At 41.3% G+C, this 22,831-nt stretch overlaps 3 protein-coding genes across 3 annotated transcripts in view; 2 read left to right on the top strand and 1 right to left on the bottom strand.

Moving 5' to 3' along the window:
* The window catches only part of fam241a (family with sequence similarity 241 member A), a 7,929-nt gene extending 7,719 nt beyond the window's left edge, over window positions 1-210 (bottom strand). The window contains exon 1 of the mRNA XM_024274215.2: window positions 90-210. The gene's annotated coding sequence lies outside the window, so the exon portion shown is untranslated. The remainder of the gene's footprint in view (window positions 1-89) is intronic.
* Window positions 211-1,469: 1,259 nt separating this feature from the next.
* Window positions 1,470-8,768, top strand: lrit3b (leucine-rich repeat, immunoglobulin-like and transmembrane domains 3b). The gene is made up of 5 exons (XM_036210005.1): window positions 1,470-1,768; window positions 6,150-6,524; window positions 6,621-6,741; window positions 7,502-7,870; window positions 8,071-8,768. The coding sequence occupies exons 1-5, from the start codon at window positions 1,659-1,661 to the stop codon at window positions 8,359-8,361; spliced, it is 1,266 nt and encodes a 421-aa protein (XP_036065898.1). The 5' UTR covers window positions 1,470-1,658; the 3' UTR covers window positions 8,362-8,768.
* Window positions 8,769-16,622: 7,854 nt separating this feature from the next.
* gabrb1 (gamma-aminobutyric acid type A receptor subunit beta1) overlaps window positions 16,623-22,831 on the top strand; it is a 33,943-nt gene continuing 27,734 nt past the window's right edge. Inside the window, exons 1-3 of the mRNA XM_024271782.2 lie at window positions 16,623-17,146; window positions 17,235-17,326; window positions 17,400-17,467. Coding sequence (XP_024127550.1) covers window positions 17,085-17,146; window positions 17,235-17,326; window positions 17,400-17,467 — 222 coding nt within the window. The 5' untranslated portion in view covers window positions 16,623-17,084. The remainder of the gene's footprint in view (window positions 17,147-17,234; window positions 17,327-17,399; window positions 17,468-22,831) is intronic.

Here is a 22,831-nt window from a genome sequence, read left to right on the forward strand (position 1 = left end):
AAATGTTGGCGGCAAAGAGGAAGTGACGTAATATACATGCGCGCAATTAGGGCGTGGTTAGGGAAAGGGGATCGGGGACTGACAGAGATCACGGCAAGCTGACCGGAAGCGTAAGGGTGGAGGAACGCCACGCATTAGTGACGTAATCACGCTCACAAAAAGGGAAAAAATAGATATTTTTTATTTATTTATATATATATCCCATTAGATTATAGAGGCAAACAGTTGTTATAGTTATGTATTTACTTAAATAACTTTTTTAATAAGATGAGCGACTCAAAACTTAAAAGCGCTTAAAAGAAAAATCAAAACGTATTTCTGACTCTTCAACTCCCTTCGTGTCTTTTTTTTAAGTTTAAAATTAACCAAATCAAATCACAGTTTATGGAACACGTTAGATAACTCTTATAGTATTTGTAAATTAGATTATGTGTACATGTTCAAAAACGGAACGAAATGTAAAACTTTTTTCGGCGCGGATTTATGACGTCACATCAAAATTAAAATCTTCTTTAAAAATATATATTTTTTCTTTTTTCAACATAATGTCTAGTATATTTTAAATTATTACTTATTTTTGCTCTATTTTCAACACTAATATGTAAATAATGGTGTTAAAACTTATTTTTGCTGCGTTCTTTGCATTGTACTTTTGTTTGGTTTCATTTTTGTATTTTACTTTTCTAAAACAAATTCAAGACCACAAAAATAAATAACATAAATATCCTGACCCTCCAAAGGGCTGAAGGTAAAAAATCACCACAAACCCAAACTGTTTGTTTGACAAGATAAGATACAATAAAATAGCAAAGACAAACATCAAAAAGGATCACAGACTAAAAAGCAAAACTAAAAACTAACGTCACATTCTAAATCACTGTAAAGTTTTTAATATCTAAAGAAAGGAGATTAAAATGTTTTTACTATAGTTAAAATTAAAGTTGAGATCCACTTTAAGATGTTGCGGTTTTATGAATGATAAAGTGTTCCAGGTGTTTCCTGGCCTAGCCCTCCCAAACTAAGAACCTTAACATTATTGATTAGGACATCTGGATTATTGGAATCACTACTCAGTATCAGTCAAGGTTTTAATAGTTAGAGAAAGACCCACCAAACTGTTAAAGTACTTTTGAATCAATTATAATGTTTGAATTGCTTTTTTGGTAGTAAATGGTAGATCTGACAGATTAATCACTAAAATTCCATGAGTTTATAGCTTTAGGGTCATTGTTTGCTAAACTTCCTGTTAACCTGGAAAACATTTCAAAAATGTTTTTTTTTCCTTTAAACTTTTAAATATTTGCACAAGTGAATAAAATGTTTCCTCAATAATGTTTTAATTGTTTTGAACAACAAACAAAAATAAATACTTGATGTTTACGTTAGTGTTGCAAAGTTGTCGGTTATACAATGGCAAACCGAACAGGTCCAGTCCTGACAAAAACAGATGCAATGATCGAGGGCTTAATTGTTATCAAGGCCCCGCAAGGCTAAGGGGATCTCTGATGCTGTTGATCCGATAGTGAGGCGAGAGATTACACCCTGCTGTTAGGAAGAGTAATCCCAGCTAATCTGACATTCTGTTTCACGCTGCAGTGTCAGGAGAAAACACTGAGAAACGGAGGGACCTTTATGGACTCAGATTTGTTTGATGGAAGATGCTCCTGCTGGTTCTCCTTTACCTTGTGCAGTCTGGTGTGGTGGAGGTCCTCCCCTGTCCAGCCTCGTGTGTCTGCACGAACGGGAGCACTGGAGCAGCAGACCTCAGGTGACGCTTAGTGTATTTATTATTATTATATTTGTCTGTTTCCTAGCATAGCTACTAGATTCCTACATTGAATGGGGAAGAAATCCAGTTACTTCTCCATCTTTGGAGTCAATGATCAGCTGACAGATCTAAGTGATGCAGTCAGGCTTTGCTTTGTAACCAAAAACTGTCACAGCTGCTAAAGAGAAACAGTCAATATAATGAATTTTTATTTTACCTGACGTTACCACGAACCACGTGTTTTGGCCTGGCGTGAGATAAATTCAACTTTGAAATATTCCACTTCTTTTGGGATCTTTCAACCTGAAAAGAAAGGGTAGCCCACTTTACCTGAAGCTGTATACTGTTGGCATAAATGTCAGGCAGCAAATACTAGTGGGACAGTAATATTTCATTAAAGCCTGTCCTGGTCTTTCCTACATCATTTTGCTCCAATTTATGGGGATTTTTTGTTTTTTTACAGGAAGGGTTTCATGTTTCAAGCCCTCGTGTTCTCCACCTTCATGTTGACCCTACCTAACTTCTTCTTCCTACTAACATTAGCTCGAAATATGTGCTTTAACACCCTTTTGTTCAACTTTACCACAATAAATATAGCCTTTATCGCACAGGTCTCAATAGTTATAGGTCTTCCTCGAAAATCCTCTCCTAAATTTTTACAGACGGGGACGGAAAATCTACTAGGGTCACCACCCAGGCTGCCAGTTCCTGGGTGGCAAAGCCAATGTGGAAAAAACAGGCGGGGCCACCACAGAAACTACAAACAAACCCATTTGGGGCCTACATTTTTGCCCACTTTTAAATCATATGAGGCCCACTTGGTCTTGCTGGTTAGGATAAAGTAAAATGAGAGTTTTACAGTGTCCACCCGGCTGACAATCAAAAACAAACATCATCATCTCCTGTGGGGGGACAAGGTCCTGTGCCCATGTGTTGATTCCACCAGTTGGACCAGTTTTTTCATTGCTGTCGGTCTTGAACCAGCAGCTCTGCATCTTCTGTATCACTAAGTGTTATTTTTAGATCTCCCACAATTATATCTAGCCATTCCGGGCAAAGCTTACCTTGTGGTCATCTACAGCTTACAATCTTTGGATCAAACTAGAGGATGGCTCTTCTAGGGTGGTCAAGTGTCATGCAAAGAACATGGCCAAGCCAGGCAGTATGCTCAGGGCTGGAATGCGTGGGCTCTTGGCTCTTTTTTGGAGACACATTGAGAAATTCTGAAAGCTGTGCTATCAAGGAAATCTATTTTTGTTGCCAAGATCTTACTTAAAGGCTATGTCTATGAGCCATACAGCAGTATGGGAAGTACTGCTGAGTTGTAAACCTAGTTGTGCATGATATGGTTTGATGCTACTTGGATGGTTTCCAGAGAGACTACAGGGCTGATTCTGCCATAGCTCTTTTGTGAAGGATCTCTGGCTTTAGGCCTCTGTTGTGTCACTGTGGAGGCCAAATATGCAAAGTTTTTTGCAGACTCGATGGTATACTTGCCGAGCTGGAGGGGCAGGGAGCAGGACAACCACCAACATACATGAAAATGGTCTTTGTTCAGTTAATTTGGAGGCAGAGTTTCTCTGCTTCCTTACTCTAAATATTCAGTGTGTCTCTTAGCCGAGACTTAGTAGTTGCCAATAGACACTCTGTGGACTCGCTCGCAGACCCAGCACATCAGATGGTGTATGATGCGATTGAAGAGATCAGGAGTCACCACACAGCCCTAGTGAACACCACTGGAGATGGCAAACCAATCGGAGTCTCTGCCGTTTACACAGACAGAATTCTCTGCTTTACCATGGAGCAGCTTGAATAGGAAAACTATTTCAGGTGGAGCTCCAAGGGTCTATAAGATATTCCACAATGAATGGCAGATGGTGCCTTCAGATCTATGAACCAAATGTAGAGATGCCGATCTTCACTGTATTCATAGGTCTTCTCCATGAGCAGACAGATGGATGAAATGTGATCTGTTATGAAGTGACTGGGCATAAGGCCAGCCTGCTGGGGACGGCAAGTGCTTCTTATGGATGAGAAAGCATGAAGGAGCAAGATTTTCATCAAGGGCTTGCCCAGGATGGAAATAGGGGTAATGCCTCTCTGATTGCTACAGATGAGCCTGTAACCCTCATGTTTCCAGTAGACCGAATTAACCCCTCTGGTCCAGTCACTAGGAAGCCTCACTGTATCCCACATCTTCTTACAGATGTGGGTTAGTCACTCCAAAATCCTTTCTCTACCCAACATTTCAGCTGTAATCGCACTGGTGGGATATAAAGGGTTTTGTTCTGCAGGCTTTGCTGGAGCAAGCAGTGTTTGTACCTGTTGAGAAGGTGAGATTAGCTGCAGAAATAAAGTGCTGCAGAAAAGGACTGAAATTGTCTTTCTTGCATGAGGCAATTTTCTTCAGTTGTAATGAGATTGCCACCAATCTTACCATGAGACTGACTTGATGTGTGGGTATTTTCGGGCTTGGCACGATGAACTGGGGACACGGCTCATATTGTTGTTTTTAGCTGTAGAGTTGAGGTTTGGGGTTCTCTTTACCAGCTTCTCTTTATCCTATGCTACAGACCCATCACTCTGATGGTTCAGCTGGTGGTACTCAATCCAGTTGCCTCAGAGCCAGACCTCATATTGCTGTTCGAGAATCTTAAATGTCAGCTCTGATATCCATAGCTTTCTCAGGGAGCATCAAGACTGTCCAAGAACATTTTGGGCTGACTGGATAATAGTTCTATGGAAGGTCTTCCGGGTGGTCACTTTATCACCATCCAGGGCATCAAAATTGCAGTGGATCGAGCAACTGAGATCTGTGGCAATGTTGGGGTCACTGAGTAGGGAAGAGTCCAGGCAAGGCTGAGTCTTGGTGTACTGATTGACTGGAGACTTTAACTTGATTTGGGATACTTACCAGCAGACGATGATCTGTGTTGCCAAGCTCCGCTCCGCTCCTCTATACACACGGCAGTTGGTTACAAAATATTTCCGTTGCTGAGTCCTAAGGATGTGATCACCGCCTTCTGGGTTCTGCCATCTCGGCTGTATCATGTCCAATGATAAATATGTTTCCAAGGAAACCAGGTATCAGCTATACAAAGATTGTCATGGTGGGAGGCCAGGAGATGGGGATTGCTATTGCTATTTGTTCTTATACTGACAAGAGTTGTGCCGTCTGGTAAGCAGATGTACCAATCTTTACAGGGTAGAGCAGCATTGGCATCAGTGACGATGATGGTGATGTTATGTGGTGGGACTTGGCCAACAAACGGAGTTGGTCAAACAACACCTCCTTCACATCCTCATCAACGACATCCATAGGGGCATAGTCCAGATGTGGCAATGGTCTCCAGCTGTTGTTTAACTATTGCCAGACCCTCAAACTTTACAGAGCCCTGTCAAGGCAATGTTGTTGCAGCAGACCTCATGGGACAGCAGGGTGGCAGCTCTGGGGTGAAGGAAAGTCTGGGTGTTCCAGGTGGTGATATGATAAAGTTCAAATAGTACTCATTGGTCAGAGAAAAGCATGGGTCCATTACCATGTCGGGGAGTCCGGCTTCTTTCTCTGGCTGGTTTCATTACAAAAGATTTTCTCCTGGATGGGCTGTTGACCCTCCACAGGATAGTCAGATGGTGGGGCTCCCTCCTTACAGCACTCTGACAAGCGGTGGGTCAATGTTTGTCTGGAATCCCCAGGAGACTGACCAAGCAAGGGCAAACCTACCAGAAGCAAGCTCCAGAAGGTATCACTCTATGGTTTGTTAGAATACACAAGCCCCTTTGCCATGACAAGGCCAGACCCTTAGGGAAAGGGGTGTTAGACTTCAAGCTTCGAGCGCCGGCAACCTTTTGTTTTCTAAGAAATCCTGCTACATCAAATGTTGCCGATTACCTGGATCAGGTGTGTTTAGCCAATAAGAAGCTTCAATTGACGGTTAGTTGTAAAATAACCCTCAATTGAAGGTCCTCAGCCCTGAGACCTGTGCACAAGTATGAAAAAACACGAACATGATACCACAAAAACAAAGCACCAGAATAGTGCGCAGATTTCAGCTGTAACAAAATAAAAATGTCTCAGTCAAAATGTTTCATTACTGCCACAAATAGAAAATAAAGCAAGAAACATCAAACACATTTAAACCAGACTGTAATATGCTCCCCAGTGGAAAATGCTTTTTTCTGAATTCAACCACCACTGTTCATATGAATAACTGCAACATTTGGTTCTTCAGGCTTTGCTTCAAATTCGGGTATGAAAGGTAGAGACTTAAAAAAGGGATAAAAATAAAGAAAGAACAAAAGATAAGCTGCAGGATCCGACTTAAACTTTTACACATCAAAGTACAAAAGTTGTCTTTCTTTTTTGTGTTTACCATGGCAGGATGGTGCAGTGTGGTGACCCCGGAATGTCAGCAATACCCGTTAATGTCCCGGCAAACACATTCAAACTCTGTCTTGAGAAGACCCGTATCTCCAGGGTGCCCAGGGCAGCCTTCTTCAATTTGTCAGAGCTGCGCTTTTTATGGTTGACCTACAACTCTATCACATCCGTCCACACCAGCAGCTTTGTCAACCTGAAGGCTCTTCGGGAGCTGCGTCTCGATGGAAACCTGTTGACCTCCTTCCCATGGGAGGGGCTTAGGGACATGCCCCGCCTGCAGACGCTGGTACTCCACAACAACCGTCTGTCCAATCTTCCACCTCAAGCTGCTCTTTTTCTTCTAAACATCACCTACCTCGACCTATCCAGTAACAGGTGGGCCATGCTCCTACTTATGACGAAGAGATAGAAAAACACGTCTCAGAGTCTAACTCTTCAAGTCGCACCTTCAGATTGCTCCTCTCTTCTCAGGCTGACAATATTACCAGCTGAGCTTTTGGACTTATGGTTTCCTCTTCCAGGACTTCAAGAAGGACCGGTTCAAAGAAAAATTCTGAGTAAAGTAGAATGTGATTTAAGACATACTTGTGATGTGACTTGGTTCTGAGGGAACAAAATCATTTTAGTTGTTGGAGTGAATAAGGGGGATGCGGAGGATAGAGATAGGGGGACCATCATTGTGACGAACCCTGAAGGGAACAGTCAAAAGACATAGAAGAAGAAATGGACTTAAAGTAATATTTTGATCTATTGTAAAAGTATTCCCTGTGGTCTTTTAATTATGATCATAATTATTGCCTCTAAGGTGGAATGGAAGTAAGCCTCTGCTGATATCCCATCTTCCCTTTGTTTTCACTCTCCTGCTCAATCCCAACCTAACATTAGTATACCAAGAAACAGTGAGAAGTATTGGGGCTGTGCACCCAGATTCCAGCTCAGATAAGGAAAACAAAGATGTACCTGGATCTATTTGTCTGATAGTGGATGTATCAGAATGGAGCAGAGCAAGAAGACTTTGGCCCACCCATTGCTGTGTCACAAAAGAGATATTTTTCAAAGCCAGTTTTTCCATCTGTTGACAATGTTTTCAATTAGTTAGAAATGCAAAAACAGAAAAGACATGTCTAAAAAAATACATTTGATTTTTATTTTTATTTTTTAAAAGTATATTTATTTTATGTAATTTATTTAATGTAATTTACCTGCCTCCCCTGACTGCACGTCACTGCTATGAACTTCAGAAACAACAATCTTTGAATCAAAGTACCTTTGGACTGCCAACAGTGAAAATAAACAGGAAAGTTACTCAGTTTAAGAACCTGCTGTCATGCTTGTCACATGATTCCAAAAAGAAAAACTTCATCCTCTTCAACTGTTTTGGGTGTGTAGGTCTTCATGACAACCCCTGGCTGTGTGACTGTGAGATTTCCCTGCTGGTTTCACTGTCCATGTCTTTGGGGAGTTCGGTGGTTCTGATGGACCCGCTGCTGATGTGCAGCCGCTCCGTGGGTCAGTCAGGAACGCTGCTCACGCAAGCGGAGCTGTCTCGCTGTATGAGGCCGTCTGTCCAACCTGCAGCCACCAGAGTCACCTCCTCTGTGGGCAGTAACGTCCTTCTGCGCTGCGACGCGAGCGGCTACCCAACTCCAACCTTGACTTGGATCAAGACCTCCGCCTACACCGGTGAGCAGCACGGGCTCCATCTGAGTGAAGAAGTGAGGGTGTGAACACCTCAGAGCTCATTTTGTGATATTGCATGCCTTGCAGACTGCTGCCAGCAAGATGAGCTCCAAAAATCCACACAGCTCCCAAAAATGTTGGAAAGTTGTGAGTGGAATCTTTGTTTACAGAAACAGAGACAGAGCTCCTGTGTGAAACCAGAAGATCATCTCATGTCTGTCTCTTTGTTCCAGTTATGCAGGAATCTCCTCGAGTTGGAGTTCGCTGGTCAATCATTAGCTTGAACGGGTTATCCTACAGTGATGCCGGCGAATACCGCTGCCAGGCACGGAATATGGCCGGATTATCCGAAGCTCCAATTAAGCTGAAAGTCATGGGGGCCACCAGACTCCTGCGCCTGCCGAGGAAAAATTCCAAACCCACGTTCTCCAGATCTCTGCAGAGGAGCAGGAAGCCCAGCAAAACCCCAGCAGCTGCAGCCAACGAGAGCCGGATCAGCACCGGACTCCAGACTCAGCTGGAGGGATCCTGAGGTTCATGTTTGCTCCAACCTTCAACCCGTGGGAAGACTCAGACACTCTGCAGAGGGTGGACAGAAAACTGATACAGTAAAAAAAAGACTGTATACGTACTACAAATGTGTATGTGACACTACTATAGATACCGCAGTAATACTACCATATTTTACAGAGTAAAAATTGCAAGAGCAAAAAATGTCAAATCAAGAAGAAGAAAACCATATATAAGTCGCTCTGGAGCACAAGTCGCACTTTTAGGAGAAAAGTCTGACAAGTCAGAACAAATCCACCAAGCCTAGCGTGACTAAAATAACCAAAGAAATAAATACAACAATACCAAGCTTTTCCCTGCGACTGACTGGCGACCTGTCCAGGGTGAACCCCGCCTTCGCCCATCAGCAGCCAGGTTAGGCTCCGGCACCCCCGCAACCCCGAAAGGGACAAAGCTTTTGATTTGTATAAGAAACATATCTAAGTTTAAGAAGAAAACAATCAGATTCTCTTCCATGTTTGTTTTGGACGACACTTCTTCAGCTGCTGTCAGTGGCAGGAGTCGGCAACCTTTAACAGTAAAAGAGCTATTTGGTTTTGTTTCTACTGCATGTCTCAAAATGGGATTTAAAAAAAAATGTTTTTACCTTTTACCATTACTAGAGGCCGAATTAGCGAAAAATCTAGCTCATTACATAATTAAAAGCTGAACTCCAAATCAGCATAAAATTCTTCAGTAAATTAAATCAGCCAAAAATGTTAGCATGTTGCTAAAAGAAAAGCTAAACTCTAAATTAGCCTACAAACCCCATAAAATAACAAATTAGCCAAAAATGTTAGCATATATTTCTAAAATATTAGCTGAACTCAAAATTAGCCAAAAAGGTTAGCTTGTTACTTAATTCCTAGCTGAACTCCAAATTAGCATAAAATTCCTCAGTAAACTAAATTAGTCAAAAATGTTTGTATGTTGCTAAAATAGAACCTAAACTCTAAATTATCCCAAAAAAATCTTCTCTAGATAACAAATTAGCTGAAAACATCAGCATTTTCCTAAAATATTGGCTAAACTCCAAAATCATCATAAAATTCCTCAGTTAACTAATTAGTAAAAAAAAAAACTTTTGTCAAAATAGAAGCTAAACTCTAAATTAACCTAAAACCACCAGTAGACAACAAACTAGCAAAAAAAAAGAAGTTAGCCTATTGTTAAAAAAGAAGCTAAACTCTGAATTTTTTGAAAATGACCATTATTTTATTTTTCTTCATCCAGAGAGCCAACATGGAGAGAGAAAAGAGCCACATGTGTCTCTGGAGCTGCAGGTTGCAGACCCCTGACTTATGGCGTACCATTTGTAACATCAATGTTTTTGGATAATTAGCGTTTAAAATAAAAAAGACAGGTCTCATTTTTCAAATATATATTTTCCCCCTTTAAATTGATGTATTAATAAATATTACATTTAGTAAGTATTTAGTCAGTAAGCTAATTATTTAATCTTAAGCTAAATATGTATTTTAGTATGTTATATTTAGCTTACAAACTAAATATTTTTATTGTATGAAATTAAATGTTTAGTTTGTACATTAATATATTTATATCTCATCTAAATATTTATTTTTCAAGCTAAAATTGTGTAACTTAATTTTTAGTTTGGACTTAAATATCTATTTCTTTTACTAAATATTTAGTTAAAAACTAAGTATTTATCTTCGATCAAAATATTAAGTTTTAACTAAATATTTAATTAAAAACTTAAAAATGTATGTAGTAGCGAAAACGCTTAGTTTCGAGCTAAATATTTAGAAAGGAGTTTTAAACTAAATATTAACTTTAAAAGTACATATTTAGTTTTTAACTAAATATTTATAATGGATCTAAATACATAGTTAAAAACATAATGTATAGTTTAAAAAACTAAATATATAATTAAATACTAAATATTTATAAAAGATCTAAATACATAGTTAAAAACTACATATTTAGTTTAAAAAAACTGAATACATAATTAAAAACTAAATATTAAGTTAAAAATTCAATATTTAGTTTTTAACTAAATATTTTAGGTTCTAACTAAATATTTAGCTCCAAACAAAATACTTGGATCCAAGCTTAATATTAAAATTTAAACTAAATATTTAGTTTTGAATTAAATATTTACTTTAAAACAAAATATTTAGATACAAGCTAAATATTTAGTTTTTAACTAAACATGTAAATGCAAACTAAATATTTAGTCACAAAACCTAAATTTTTGTTTGGAAAATAAATATTTAGATTAGGTAAAAATATTTAATTTGCAAACTAAATATTTAATTTCATAAAATTAAATATTAAGCTTGTAAGCTAAATGTGTACTTTTAAACTAAATATTTAGGTCAAATTACACATTTAGCTTTCTAACTAAATATTTTGTTAGTAAATGTAACATTTATAAATACAATAATATAAAGGAGAAAATATGCTTTTGAAAAATAAGACCTGTTTTTTTATTCTAAAACATGCTAAATATCTGAAAACATTGATGCCAAAAATGTTACTTGTCAGATTAACAAATGGCACCCCATAAACACTTATGCTCAGATGCAGCGTTCTCTGTCGGTTGTCAGAGAAAAACCAGTGTTTACTGGGAAAATAACAAATATATGAGCCAATGTATGTCTTTAAAAAAAAAAAAGTTGCTTGTGAGTATAAGTCGCACCCCTGGCTAAGCTATGAAGAAGAAAAAACGTGACTTATACACCGGAAAATATGGTTTATACACCGCTAGATTTACATAGATATGTTTGAATATTTTTATTTTTCTATCATCATGTGCTGCACTTTAGTATGAGTCAATTTTACAATAAAGCAGACAGTCAACATGGATAGCAGAACGTCCCGTGTTCTACTGCCTCTCACTCAGACATGTCCTCCCCCAGTCACCCGTCCAGTCTTAAACATTCAGTTGTCAGGTATCAGTTTCAGTCCAGGCCACTGCTGAGACCAGCATCCAGAGACTGATGGAGGGTTTCCACCATCCAGCAGCAGACATTGATGGACTGGATTTGGTCAAAAGTCAGAGTGAAGTCCTGTTTCTCCCTGAGGATCCATGAGACCTGATCTAACCAGCACACTGAACCCAAACCAAAGCTATTTCTCTTTGTTTTTACTGTTCTTACCTCCTTTTCTCAAACACCTGAAAAATGAAAACATGGATTTAGAAACGATGACTCAGACCGACTTGGGCCAGTCACCCGTATTGGAAAAAAATTGACTTCATGTGATTCATCAGCATCCCGACCCTACAAACATGTACTGTATATGACCACAAGGGGGCGTGGGGCTGCTGGAAACAAAGAAAGGTGTACATTATTTCATGAATATCTTGTGTGTGTTACACATTTACAAAACACATGGTGTAAAGATTAAAATCCGAAGGATTTGTGTTTGTGTGACTTCAGAACACAATATCCAGACTCACCTCCAAAACAAAGGTCATCATGAACCAGAGGTGGGACCAAGTCATCATTTTGCAAGTCCGAGTCAAGTCCCAAGTCTTTGTCCTCAAGTCCGAGTCAAGTCCCAAGTCAAAAGCACTCAAGTCCCAAGTCGAGTCACAAGTCATGACCAACAAGTCTCAAGTCGAGTCACAAGTCCTACTATTAATGTTTCAAGTCATTTCAAGTCATTTCAAAAACAATGTAATATTAATTACACAGATCATGTGTGCTTTTATGAACTGTATTTTGCAAGTATTTTAGCTAAATTCCCACTGAGTTGATGCATCTCCACTTCAAAAATCCAAAATAATTTCTCTATAACAAAAACGCAGTTAACCACATTTGAAATGTGGTAAGATGGAGATGGCAGGGAACCAGGGTAGTCTGGATATTTAAGGGGTCATACCATGATTTTCTTAAGCCTTTCAGAGTGAACTATATCCATGTATACGATCATATATTACGTTTGGAACACTAAAAAAACATTCATGAAATACTACCAGTTATTTTCTTTAGTTTTTGTCCTACCCGGAAGTAAAACAACTAGATTCCTGAGGCTCCGCCTGCTGCTGCGTGTGGCTGCCGCCCATTTCATGATTTCATTCTAGAGCCAGCAGTGTGTATTCGTTTTTTCCTTCAAAAATAAATATCAATTTTTTTTCAAAGATGGATGCACATACCATATACTGTATCTGCCCTTAGTAGGCCCAGCCATCGCTACACTTCTTCACAACAAAAATACACTCAAGACTGTGCCCAATGGGGGGTCTTAAAGGAGCCCCGCATCTAAAGTAACAAACTGTTTGAGCTGGAATTTATTCAAGACACAACTGGAAGATATACGATATTCTGCATCTAAAATGAAAGTGTTTTTTGCCGATCATCATTAGCTCTGTGGAGAAATTCGGCGTTGGTGTTAGACTGGGGGCGGAGCTATCAGAGCATACGCTTCCTAAAAGGGGCGGTCTCACTCTGTGACATCAGATCATGAGGACCCGCTCGTTTTCGTGGGTATGGGAGGGGCTGCTGCTAACAGCGCAGTTTGTAGAGGATTTATGGTACTCAGAAATGCATGAGTGAATCAAAATACCACTTTGGAGTTCTTTATGTGAGGAATGAACATTAAAATACACTTAAAAGCTCAAAAAGTTGATTTTTCATGGTATGGTCCCTTTAAATCCCCTCACTACAGACCAGTGATGTGCACTTAAGCTTGTGGGTGATGAGGTACTGACTCTTTTAGTCTAAATTAATAAACCACTATATTTATCAACTTATGATTCTGTTTCATATCAGCATGTTTTTTATAAACAGAGCAGATAAAAGAAGAAGAACTGAGGAAGAACGTAAAATGCAGAGTGGTTTAGTTTGACTCCAAAAAACAAAACAAAATATATGAATAGTATATCTAGGTTTATGTTTAACATTTCTGTTGTGAAATTATTTTTTGTTGTTTGGAAAATTTTTTTTTTTTTGTATTCAGTACAAAATTTCTGTCAACTTACTGTCAAAATATCTCACATTAAGTTAACAGGAGTTAAGTTAAATTCTGTATTCAAGACATAAAAGTAGGATTCAAAACAAAAATGCTAAATGTAAAACTAAATGTGGTGTATGCATGTATATATATATGTATATATATTTATAAAGTGACTTTAAACTAAATTTTATGTATAAATATATATTGCAAAGTTATGCACAAAATACTACTTTGTTCATGCTGTACTTGAACAGGAAATACAGAGATTATGAGTATATTCTTGATTAAATCCATTAGAATTAAATAACTTGTATTTATGGTGGACAAATCTCTTTTTTATATAGCAGGTGAAACACTAGAATAAAGACATGCAAACTAAAAACTCATGAAGCAGTAAATGTAAATATTTTGTCAATGAAAAAAGGAAGGAACAGCAAATATTCAAGAGGGAATGTGACCCCCAGAGAAAGAGGATGCTTTTTTCTCTGAAACACACCACAAAGCATTAAGGCAGCAACAGTGGTAAACCGAAAAATAGGGAAAGAAAGAACCCTCATGCAGCATCTCTGTGAATTCTATAATACATTTGCTGGATTTCTATCAGAAAACAACCGAGCCCGGGTCCCAGCAGCCCTGCTGTCCCGCTATGATCACTCGCGTCCCGCCCAGATCCAGATAAGGATCTGAGCGGTGAAAATGTCAAAATCACCTGTTGTCACTCTGTGATTATACCGAGCTGCACGGTGTCACAATGTACCGCTAACAGTTTACAGTCCCATTCATTTTAATGCAGCTAGCGGTTAGCCGCTAAGCTAGCGCCAGCTTTCACTCAGAACTTACTTGATTTTGCTGCTCCTACAGTCAGATGAAGTTGGTTGATGTTGAATCTCTGTGAGTAATCCTTTAATCCACATGTTCTGCGAACTGCAAACTGTTTGTTGTTGACGATCTCAAAACTTTTATGCCAGAACTAAAAAACACCGGCAAACAGGAACTCGCGCTTTTAAAGGGGAGGCGGGGCTTTGTTTTTGTGCAATTTGATTGGTTGGGCTGTCACATCAATCAAACGTGGCTCTAATTTGATTGGATGTTGGGCCGACACACACACATGTACACATACACAGACAGAGAGACCGTGGCGCGGCTTTTTCTCGATATACTTTATAATATACTTTATAATCCGTGGATTTGGGGGGGAAATGGCAAGTCTTTCCGAGTCAGAGGGCTAAAGTCCGAGTCAAGTCACAAGTTATGTACATCAAAGTCCAAGTCAAGTCACGAGTCAGAGGTAGGAAAGTCCAAGTCGAGTCTAAAGTCATCAAATTCATGACTCGAGTCTGACTCGAGTCCAAGTCATGTGACTCGAGTCCCCACCTCTGTCATGAACCCCTGTCCCTGAAGAAGGTCTTACCTGAAAAGAAGGATTGAGAGCAGTTTCCTATTTTTGAAACTTTCATTATTCAAATTGTTGTTTTTTATTTACTTGCTGGTGGCAAAGGCAGGGGAAGATCCAGGTTTTACACCTACAAACACATACTCCACCTCCAGCCTGAGACAGAGTCTGACTCGTTTTCTACTGCAGGTGAACTACGCAATTACTCCTAAGCCACTAGGGGGAGCCAAAGCTGCATGTTCAGCCTTTATTTTGTAGACTCTAAATGTGTGTTTTTCCCAGTAGCTATTTCCTGTGTTTACTAAACCACTTATATCAGGGATAGGCAACTCCAGGCCTCGAGGGCCACAGTGTCTGCATGATTTCCAGATATCTAATCCCTACTCACGACTGATCACCTGGTTCAGGTGTGTCCAGCCAATTAGAGGATGTCAGAGCACTGTATGTTTGAAAACATCCAGGATTCCGGCCCTCAAGGCCTGGAGTTGCATATCCCTGCCTTATATGGTTATAGATAAAAATTGTGTTGTTGACATTATTAGTTCTTTGAACCACAGTCCCATAGTTAGTGACGTAGCATCTAAACATTCATCAGTGTTAACGGTTGAAATGTTACAGCATGTTAAAGATTTTGTGTTAAAGAGTCACCGACAACGCCTAAGATGTTAAAGGGTTAAAGAGTTTTTTTTCTCTCTGCGATTTTTTAAAATTACCTCCAGGTTGGGTTATATGTAACCCTTTTACTATAAAGTGATAAACTCAGTTCAGCTCAGCCACCAAGGCCAGATGGGCCCCAGTTGGTTTAAAAGTCAGCAGAAAATGTGGGTCCTGAATGAATTTGCCTGCAGTTTACGTGGTGACCCCGCATGTATCTTCCTACGTTAACTTAAGTGTGCAATCAGTGGGTTGGTTCGCTATGCTAGCCAGATACCCGATGGACAGTGGAGCTCGCTAGATCACCACAGCAAAACTTGCTAGTTCGATACACCGGAGCTCAATTCAGGGGAGCTTGCAACAGTAGAGCTCGCTAGCTGCAGCGGAGCTCGCTAGCTCGCAACATTAGAGCTCGCTAGCTTTCCACAGCAGAGCTCACTGGCTTGCTACAGTAGCTCAATACAGCAGAGCACAATAGGGCTATCTAGCTCTCTGCAGCAGAGCTTGTTAAAATAGAGCTCACTAGCTCGATACAGCGGAGCTAGCTACAGTGGAGATGCTACCTCTATGCAGCGGAGCTCACTACAGTACAGCTTGTTAGCATGCTACAGTAAAGCTTGCTAGCAAGCTAGATTAGAGTTCACTAGCTCGCTACAGTAGAGCTTGCTAGCTTGCTATCTTAGAGCTTACTAGCTCTCTGCAGCGGAGCTCACTACAGTAGAGCTAGCTAGCACGCTACGCTTCCACTGGAAGGCTGGCAAGCGTAGCGAACCAACCCTTTGAGTGCCCACTAGAGCCAAAACACAGGTGGAAAGTACGGACAAACCCAATCGGGGCCCACATTTTCTGCCCACTTTTAAACCAAATGGGGCCCGCTTAGCAGTGTGGCTGGGAGTTGGCATGAGCCACAGATCAGGTGAGACTCTATTCCTTCAGAGGCTGCTGTGGCGTCATTCAGCCAGCAGATGGCGCTGTTGCTCCTCTTCTGTCAGTCACTATATCCTCTTGAAGTTATGTAATGTCCTCCAATACTTAACAAAAATAAAATAAAAGCGTCAGAGGACTACTCATAGAGTTGAGACGTCCATCATCAACCTTATGGGCAGCGTGCGCGTGCGTGAGCAGCGCAACAAGTGAAGTTAATGTTACCATGGAGATGGAAGCAGCAGATGAAAGTTTCCAGACGCTTTCTGTCCAGACCTGCAGACAAATGAGCGCGTGCAGCCTGAAAACCCCGCGCGGTCACACGCACGCGGGTCTGGACTCTGCGGTCAGCATGCGGACCGCAAGTTTAACTTTAGGAACCTCCAGCTCCTCATCCTGATTATAAAGTCTAATTTTTGCGCACGTGGTTGCGCGCGCTTCCTGCCCTCCCTCCTTCCCACCTTCTCCCCTCCCCAAAAGGTGACCGCGGATTCGCACTTCATCCACTCCTCCCGGCGCTCACCGGCAGCCTGACGCGGAGGACGGTCATGCATCCGCAGAAGCGCGCGTGCAGCTGCGCGTGCAGACCTCTGCTCCGCTGGTGACTCACGCCGTCCTCTCTTTTTTTACCCAAGTTTTTTTAAAATTTTATTTTGGGCTGCTCTTCCCTCGCAGCGGCCGCGCTTCCCAGGCCGTCTGCTCCGAGTTTTCCTCCTCAGATGTGCGTGGACGGACGGGCGCGCGCGCTTTTTCCGGGTCGTCCCGCCGCGTGAACCGCATCCGTAGATCTTGCGTGGGTCCGGGCCGCCAGGATGTGGGTGACGGTCGGGTGCTGCCTGTCTCTGCTGGCGTCTGTCACCAGCGCTGCGCAAAGGTGAGCTGTGCGTCCCGCAGACGCGTGTCGGGGCCCTGTCACGCGCTGCTCCCCCCTCCCTGAACTGACGCGTGTGCTTTTTCTTTAGCGCAAACGAGCCCAGCAACATGTCGTATGTGAAAGCCACGGTGGATAAGTTGTTGAAGGGCTACGACATCCGGCTGCGGCCTGATTTTGGAGGTAACCGCCGCCGGTGCTGCGCTCACCCCTCCCCTCCCCCGATCACCGATTCTCTGCTGTCATGTCTCCACAGGCGCGCCCGTGGACGTGGGCATGAGCATAGACATCGCCAGCATCGACATGGTGTCTGAAGTCAACATGGTGAGTTGGTCCGCGGGCTCCTCACACCACGTGACGCTGTTTGGATTTTTTTTCCTTTGGCGCAGAGACTCTTCTAGCTGAAGCATCCCACCTCCACCTCCTCCTGCTCCTCCTCCTCCTCCCGCTGCTGCTGCTTTCCTTTCAGCACCACGGAGACAGAAATCTGCCGCTCCGTCTGCGCGCACGCAGCTCCTCCCGCCGAGCTGACAATTACCGAGTACTGAGAGCCGCTAACGGCCAAGCGCGCGCGGAGACAGCCGCCGCCGCTCGCCCCGGCGCAGTAATTACATAACGGCTGTCAGGCAGCAGGCAGGGAGTGCCGGAGGAGTCTGCAGATCCCACCATTTAACGCAGGGAAGTCAATGCGGTTCTGCAGAGGAAATGAGCAGCGTCCGGGCCCAAAAGGGGGACTCGAACCCTCACACTGAACTTGTGAGGACGCAGGGATTGGTGACAGTTGGGTTAAAGAGGAAAGAGTGTTCCCTGTTCCCACAGGGGTGACCCAGTTTGGTCAAGAAATAGCATTTTTTCTTTGGTCCTGCAGCCTAAGGGTCCCCAAACTTTTTCTTGTAAGGGCCACATAAATGTTTTCTTCTCTGACGTGGGGCCGGGGTCGGTTTGTAGGGTAACAGAAAAAAATGGAACAATCGCAGCTTAAAGGTAAAGATTTATGGTTTTCCAGAAAGCCACATATAACCACATTTAAATAATTCATTTCTGTAGTCTTCACAGAAAAAAATAAGAAAGCATTTTAAAAACTGGATATATAGCATAACTTGTGATAGATTAATAGTTTAGGATGCTTAAATTGTTAGCTAAAAACATTGAAGTTGATAGCTGAAAGCGCTGATAGCTGAAAACGCTGAAGCTGATAGCTGAAAACATTGAAGTTGATAGCTGAAAGCACTGATAGCTGAAAACATTGAAGTTGATAGCTGAAAGCGCTGATAGCTGAAAACGCTGAAGCTGACAAAGCTGAAGCCAATAGCTAGCTAAAATATTAGTGAAGTGCCAAATTAGCCAAAAATAAAAATAAAAAAAATCTAAATTAGCCAAAACAGCTAGCATGTAGCTGAAATATTAGCTAAATGTCAACTTAGCCTAACACACTGGAAAAATGTCTAATTTAGAAAAACAGTTTGGGGGGCCGGCCAAATGTGGAGGAGGGCCAGATGTGGCCCCTGGGCTGTAATTTTGGGGACCCCTGCTGCAGCCTAGCATCTTCATGGCTGCTGAGTTCAAGCTCTGTCAGAAGGTGAGCAGCCTGTTCCACTACACCAGGAATCTGCAGCCTGAGGCTCCAATGAGCCTCTCTCCATGGTGGCTCCTTGGCCTATCAAAAAAAAAAGCAGTGTAAGACTGCTGAGGACAAAGATGGGAAACAGAACAAAATAAGAAAAGAAAAGTATAGCAGTTTGGATGTATTTTATTTAGATTAGTTAGATTTATAAATTGATCTCTGAGGTTCACATAGATGATAAACTATGTAGGTTTTCACATCCTGTTGACCTGAAGACGTCTTGTTTGATCAACTCTACCTCCAGAATGAACAGATTTTATATGGAAAGAAAAACTTTGGTAAAAGTTTGATATTTTATAAGTTAAAAGCACATGTTATCTTACTGCACAACATTGGTTACCAGCTGTCCAGAGCTGCACTGAGATGATCCTGTTTGGCACAGATCATCTCTTATTTTGAAAAGAAGTTATTTGAGCTTCTGTTAACCGTAAGAAAAAAATCAAGAGAGATGCTAGGTTCTTTTTATATTTTTCCTTTTGTTGTGCCCAAAAATAGACATAATTTATATTTATTATTAAAAAAAGAAGGTCATGAATGCAAATCCAAATTTATTAAAGGCTAAAGTAAGACTATGTTCTAGGTTTTGATCAGTAGAAAACGAACCCGAGTGGCTCTTTTGCTGTTGGAGGTTGGCGACCCCTGCACTACCCCCTCAGAGGGTGGAGTGGGGGGAGCTGAGAGGGGAGGCTGAATGTCTTTGCAGAATCTTCAGACGTGTGGATTCACAGTTACACGGAGCTGTCAGGAACAAACAGCTCCCTGAGCTGTGAAACCATCAGAACTCACGGCCCACTCTTCCATCCGGACCGGAGCTGCAGCAAATGCAGGAGAGCACACAGACGTCCAGACCCTGAAGACAAACTGACCAAACACCTGTTTCCCCACACTTTCAGGTTGTTCTTTCTGTTATTTTGTTGTTTTTTTTCTGGATGAGACTGGTCTAGATAAATGTGCCAGAATCAAAAAGAGAGCAGATGGAACGATGAGTGAAGCAGAGAATCAGAACTGTGGCGGGATCACGACAATTTAATAGTCAGATATCAATTCAAAAGTATGTGACAACTCTGAAAGGTGTTGGACTTGAGAGCAAAGCTCTTTTAAAGCTTTTCATTTTAAAAGAAGCGAATTCTTCTGAGAATGAGGCCAACAATCCACTGCCAGACAAATAGATCCATGAGCGTCTTTGTTTTCCTGGTCTGAGCTGGAATCTGGATCTAAACTGTATGACTGGATAACTCTGATATTGATCACCATTTCTGTCGGAGTAGTAATGTTAGACTGGGGATGTGTGGTAAGCTAGCGGGACAGAGTGTAAACAGATGAATGATGGGAAGAGAGGGTGGAGTTGCTCTGTGCCAGAAGTCCTGTCACAACTCAGAGGTGAATTTCCTGCAGCTCTGCAGAAACTATGTTCTAGAAAACGATACAGGTTTTTTTGAGTTTGGCTAAAACTATTTTTCTGTTACATTGATATCTCTATAGCACGTGTCAAAATCGAGGCCGGATCCGGCCCTCCAGATCATGTTATTTTATTCTTATTTATGACCCGATGTTATCTTGAGCTCATTTCTAACTTGTACAATTTTGACAAAATATATTTTATTGAGAGTAAAATATTGAAAGTTATTTAAGGTTTAAGTTGATTTATTCTGGAATAATATCCATATCTGCTCAGTCTGAGCAGATATGGATCAGAAAACCTGCCACATGTACAGCTTTTCTGTCATCTGCTGTGGAGAAGCTCAGTGTTTCACACCTCACATGTTAGAGCCCCCACACTTCACATGTTAGAGCCCCCACACCTCACATGTTAGAGCCCCCACACTTCACATGTTAGAGCCCCCACACCTCACATGTTAGAGCCCCTACACTTCACATGTTAGAGCCCCTACACCTCACATGTTAGAGCCCCCACACCTCACATGTTAGAGCCCCCACACCTCACATGTTTCAGGCCCCACATTCTGTTACTGGATTCAGAGCAAACGAGAAATGTTGTAATTCTTCAAAAAAGCTGTTATTTCCTCACAATTTTAGATTTTTTTTATGCTAATTATTTGATTTGATTATAGCTCAGATTTGTTGGGTTGGGGAAAGCAACCTCTGGTCAGAGAGGATCCTTCCTGTGTATTTATGTCTATGGTTTGAGCATAAGAAGTCTATCTACAGGCATTTTCTCTGGATCAGTGTAGCACTGCATAGACGAGTGCATGAGGGGGGTAGTATTATGGTTGTTGTTGGTTGTGGTTCAAACATTTACATAAAAATGCACAGTGGCTTCATGCTGCTGAGGTGTTTGTGGGAGGGAACTTTTCTGCACTGGGGGTGTTGTTTCACTGGACCAAACAAGGTGTTGCCGTCACCCATAGAAAACGTCTAACCTCCAACTAGGGCTGGTGTTGATAATAATTTCAGTCAGTTACAATGTTACATGGATTCTCTAAAGGAGAAGTTCTAACTAAAATGTTCAGATCATTAACATTGTAAACATTGTTCTGCTTCTCCTGGAGGACGTTTCAGTTTGGCCACTAGGTGGCGATCACACTGTAGCATTACACATTATTCCAGAAGAAGAAGACAGTATGAGGAAAAAAATCAATGTTTTAGACCACAAGCGGTTACTTTATAAAATATTTCCTTAAAAAGTTTGGAAAATTCAAACCTGTGACTTCATGAAGATGTTCATTTAGTCAGCAATATATGTTTAGGTCGACCAAGAGTTAGCATTAGCCGTCCGATGGGAAATTCCATTAAACATTAGCATCAAGCTAACAGAATTTAGCTTTATGTGCTAAAATGATTTATATTTTTATGCTTTTACTGAGGCATCTGATTGGTCAGTTTATAACTTGAATAACTTGCAATAAAGAAAAAATATCTTAGAAAAAAAAATAAGATTACAAAGAATTTGTTAAGAAGAATGTATTTGAGTTAGAACGATTATTCTGACAAATAGAACAACTGAGTTATAACTGTTTACTTCTCAATGGAAGTCAATGGGATTTTGGCTTCTTGGAGCCAGCAGGTACTTCTTATTTGGAACACGACTAGGGAGGGGTTGGTATGTCCAGTGGATATACAGTCAATGGTCAAAGAGCTGCAGGAAGCCCCCACAGTGCTGCAGGAGGTTGGTGGGGTTTATAGCTGATGTTTCCTTTTTTAGCTCTTTTCCTTCGTGGTTGGCGCTCATTTAAGACAGTGAATGAGCAGCTGTTGGAACTTTTCCAGACAGTTTGGTTAACTTTGGTTGGGGAGGGGCTGGATTTGATCTTATTGATTTTGAATCTCCAACTGTGTCGAAGTGTCCTTGGGCAAGACACTGAACCCCACCTTGCCTCTGTGTTCGGCAGGAGTCGCCATCAGTGCGTGAATGTGTGTGTGAATGGGTCCGTGATTTTAAAGCGCTCCGGGCCTTCGAGGAAGGTAGAAAAGCGCTATATAAGTATATGGATTTTACATTAATAAAAATAGCTGCTTCAGTTTTGCTTCTATGATTATCCTTTTGGTGAGACATATTATTCAGTTTATGAAATGACAGAAAGTGCTGATCACCTGGACTCACCAGCAGCAGTCAGCAGGCTGACATGCCTCTGAACATCGACATCTGTGGATCGTCTCTGCTTCAGTGTAAGATCAGTTCAGGGGGGTCAAAGTAAAAGTGTTTCCATGTGTTGAATCCTCCCAAAACCGAGGCCTAAAATGGAGTCTTGACAACACCATAATGTAAGACCAACACTTGTGCTCTCACACCTTAGTGGTTATGAATGTGAAGCTGGTCCTTTAATCAGAGTTGGTGTCTGACCTTCCTCTGCCCCCCGTTTCTGTGTTCTCCTGTTCCTGGGGGGCTCAGACTCGGAGCTTTAAGGGTTTTTATTGAACTCTTCAGTGACTTCGCTTTGATCTGTGTTGTTGTTTGAATCCAGTTGACCGTCATTAGTCTCACATCCATCTTCAAATGCTTCAGATCATATCTGAGAGTTCCCCCAACTTTAACCTCCATCTGGACTTATGGGTCTTCTTTTTTCTTCTCACATCATCTCTGCTTTTATTTTGATGATTTACTC

Source organism: Oryzias melastigma, linkage group LG22, assembly GCF_002922805.2.
Source record: "Oryzias melastigma strain HK-1 linkage group LG22, ASM292280v2, whole genome shotgun sequence".
Lineage (NCBI taxonomy): Eukaryota > Metazoa > Chordata > Actinopteri > Beloniformes > Adrianichthyidae > Oryzias > Oryzias melastigma.

What these genes read in the sequence shown, in the direction of transcription:
- lrit3b (XM_036210005.1), top strand. Translation starts at nt 1,659, where the DNA reads ATGCTCCTGCTGGTTCTCCTTTACCTTGTGCAGTCTGGTGTGGTGGAG. An exon ending in ACTGGAGCAGCAGACCTCAG is followed by an intron (nt 1,769 to 6,149) that starts GTGACGCTTAGT and finishes TTACCATGGCAG; the next exon opens with GATGGTGCAGTGTGGTGACC. An exon ending in ATTTAAGACATACTTGTGAT is followed by an intron (nt 6,742 to 7,501) that starts GTGACTTGGTTC and finishes GATTCCAAAAAG; the next exon opens with AAAAACTTCATCCTCTTCAA.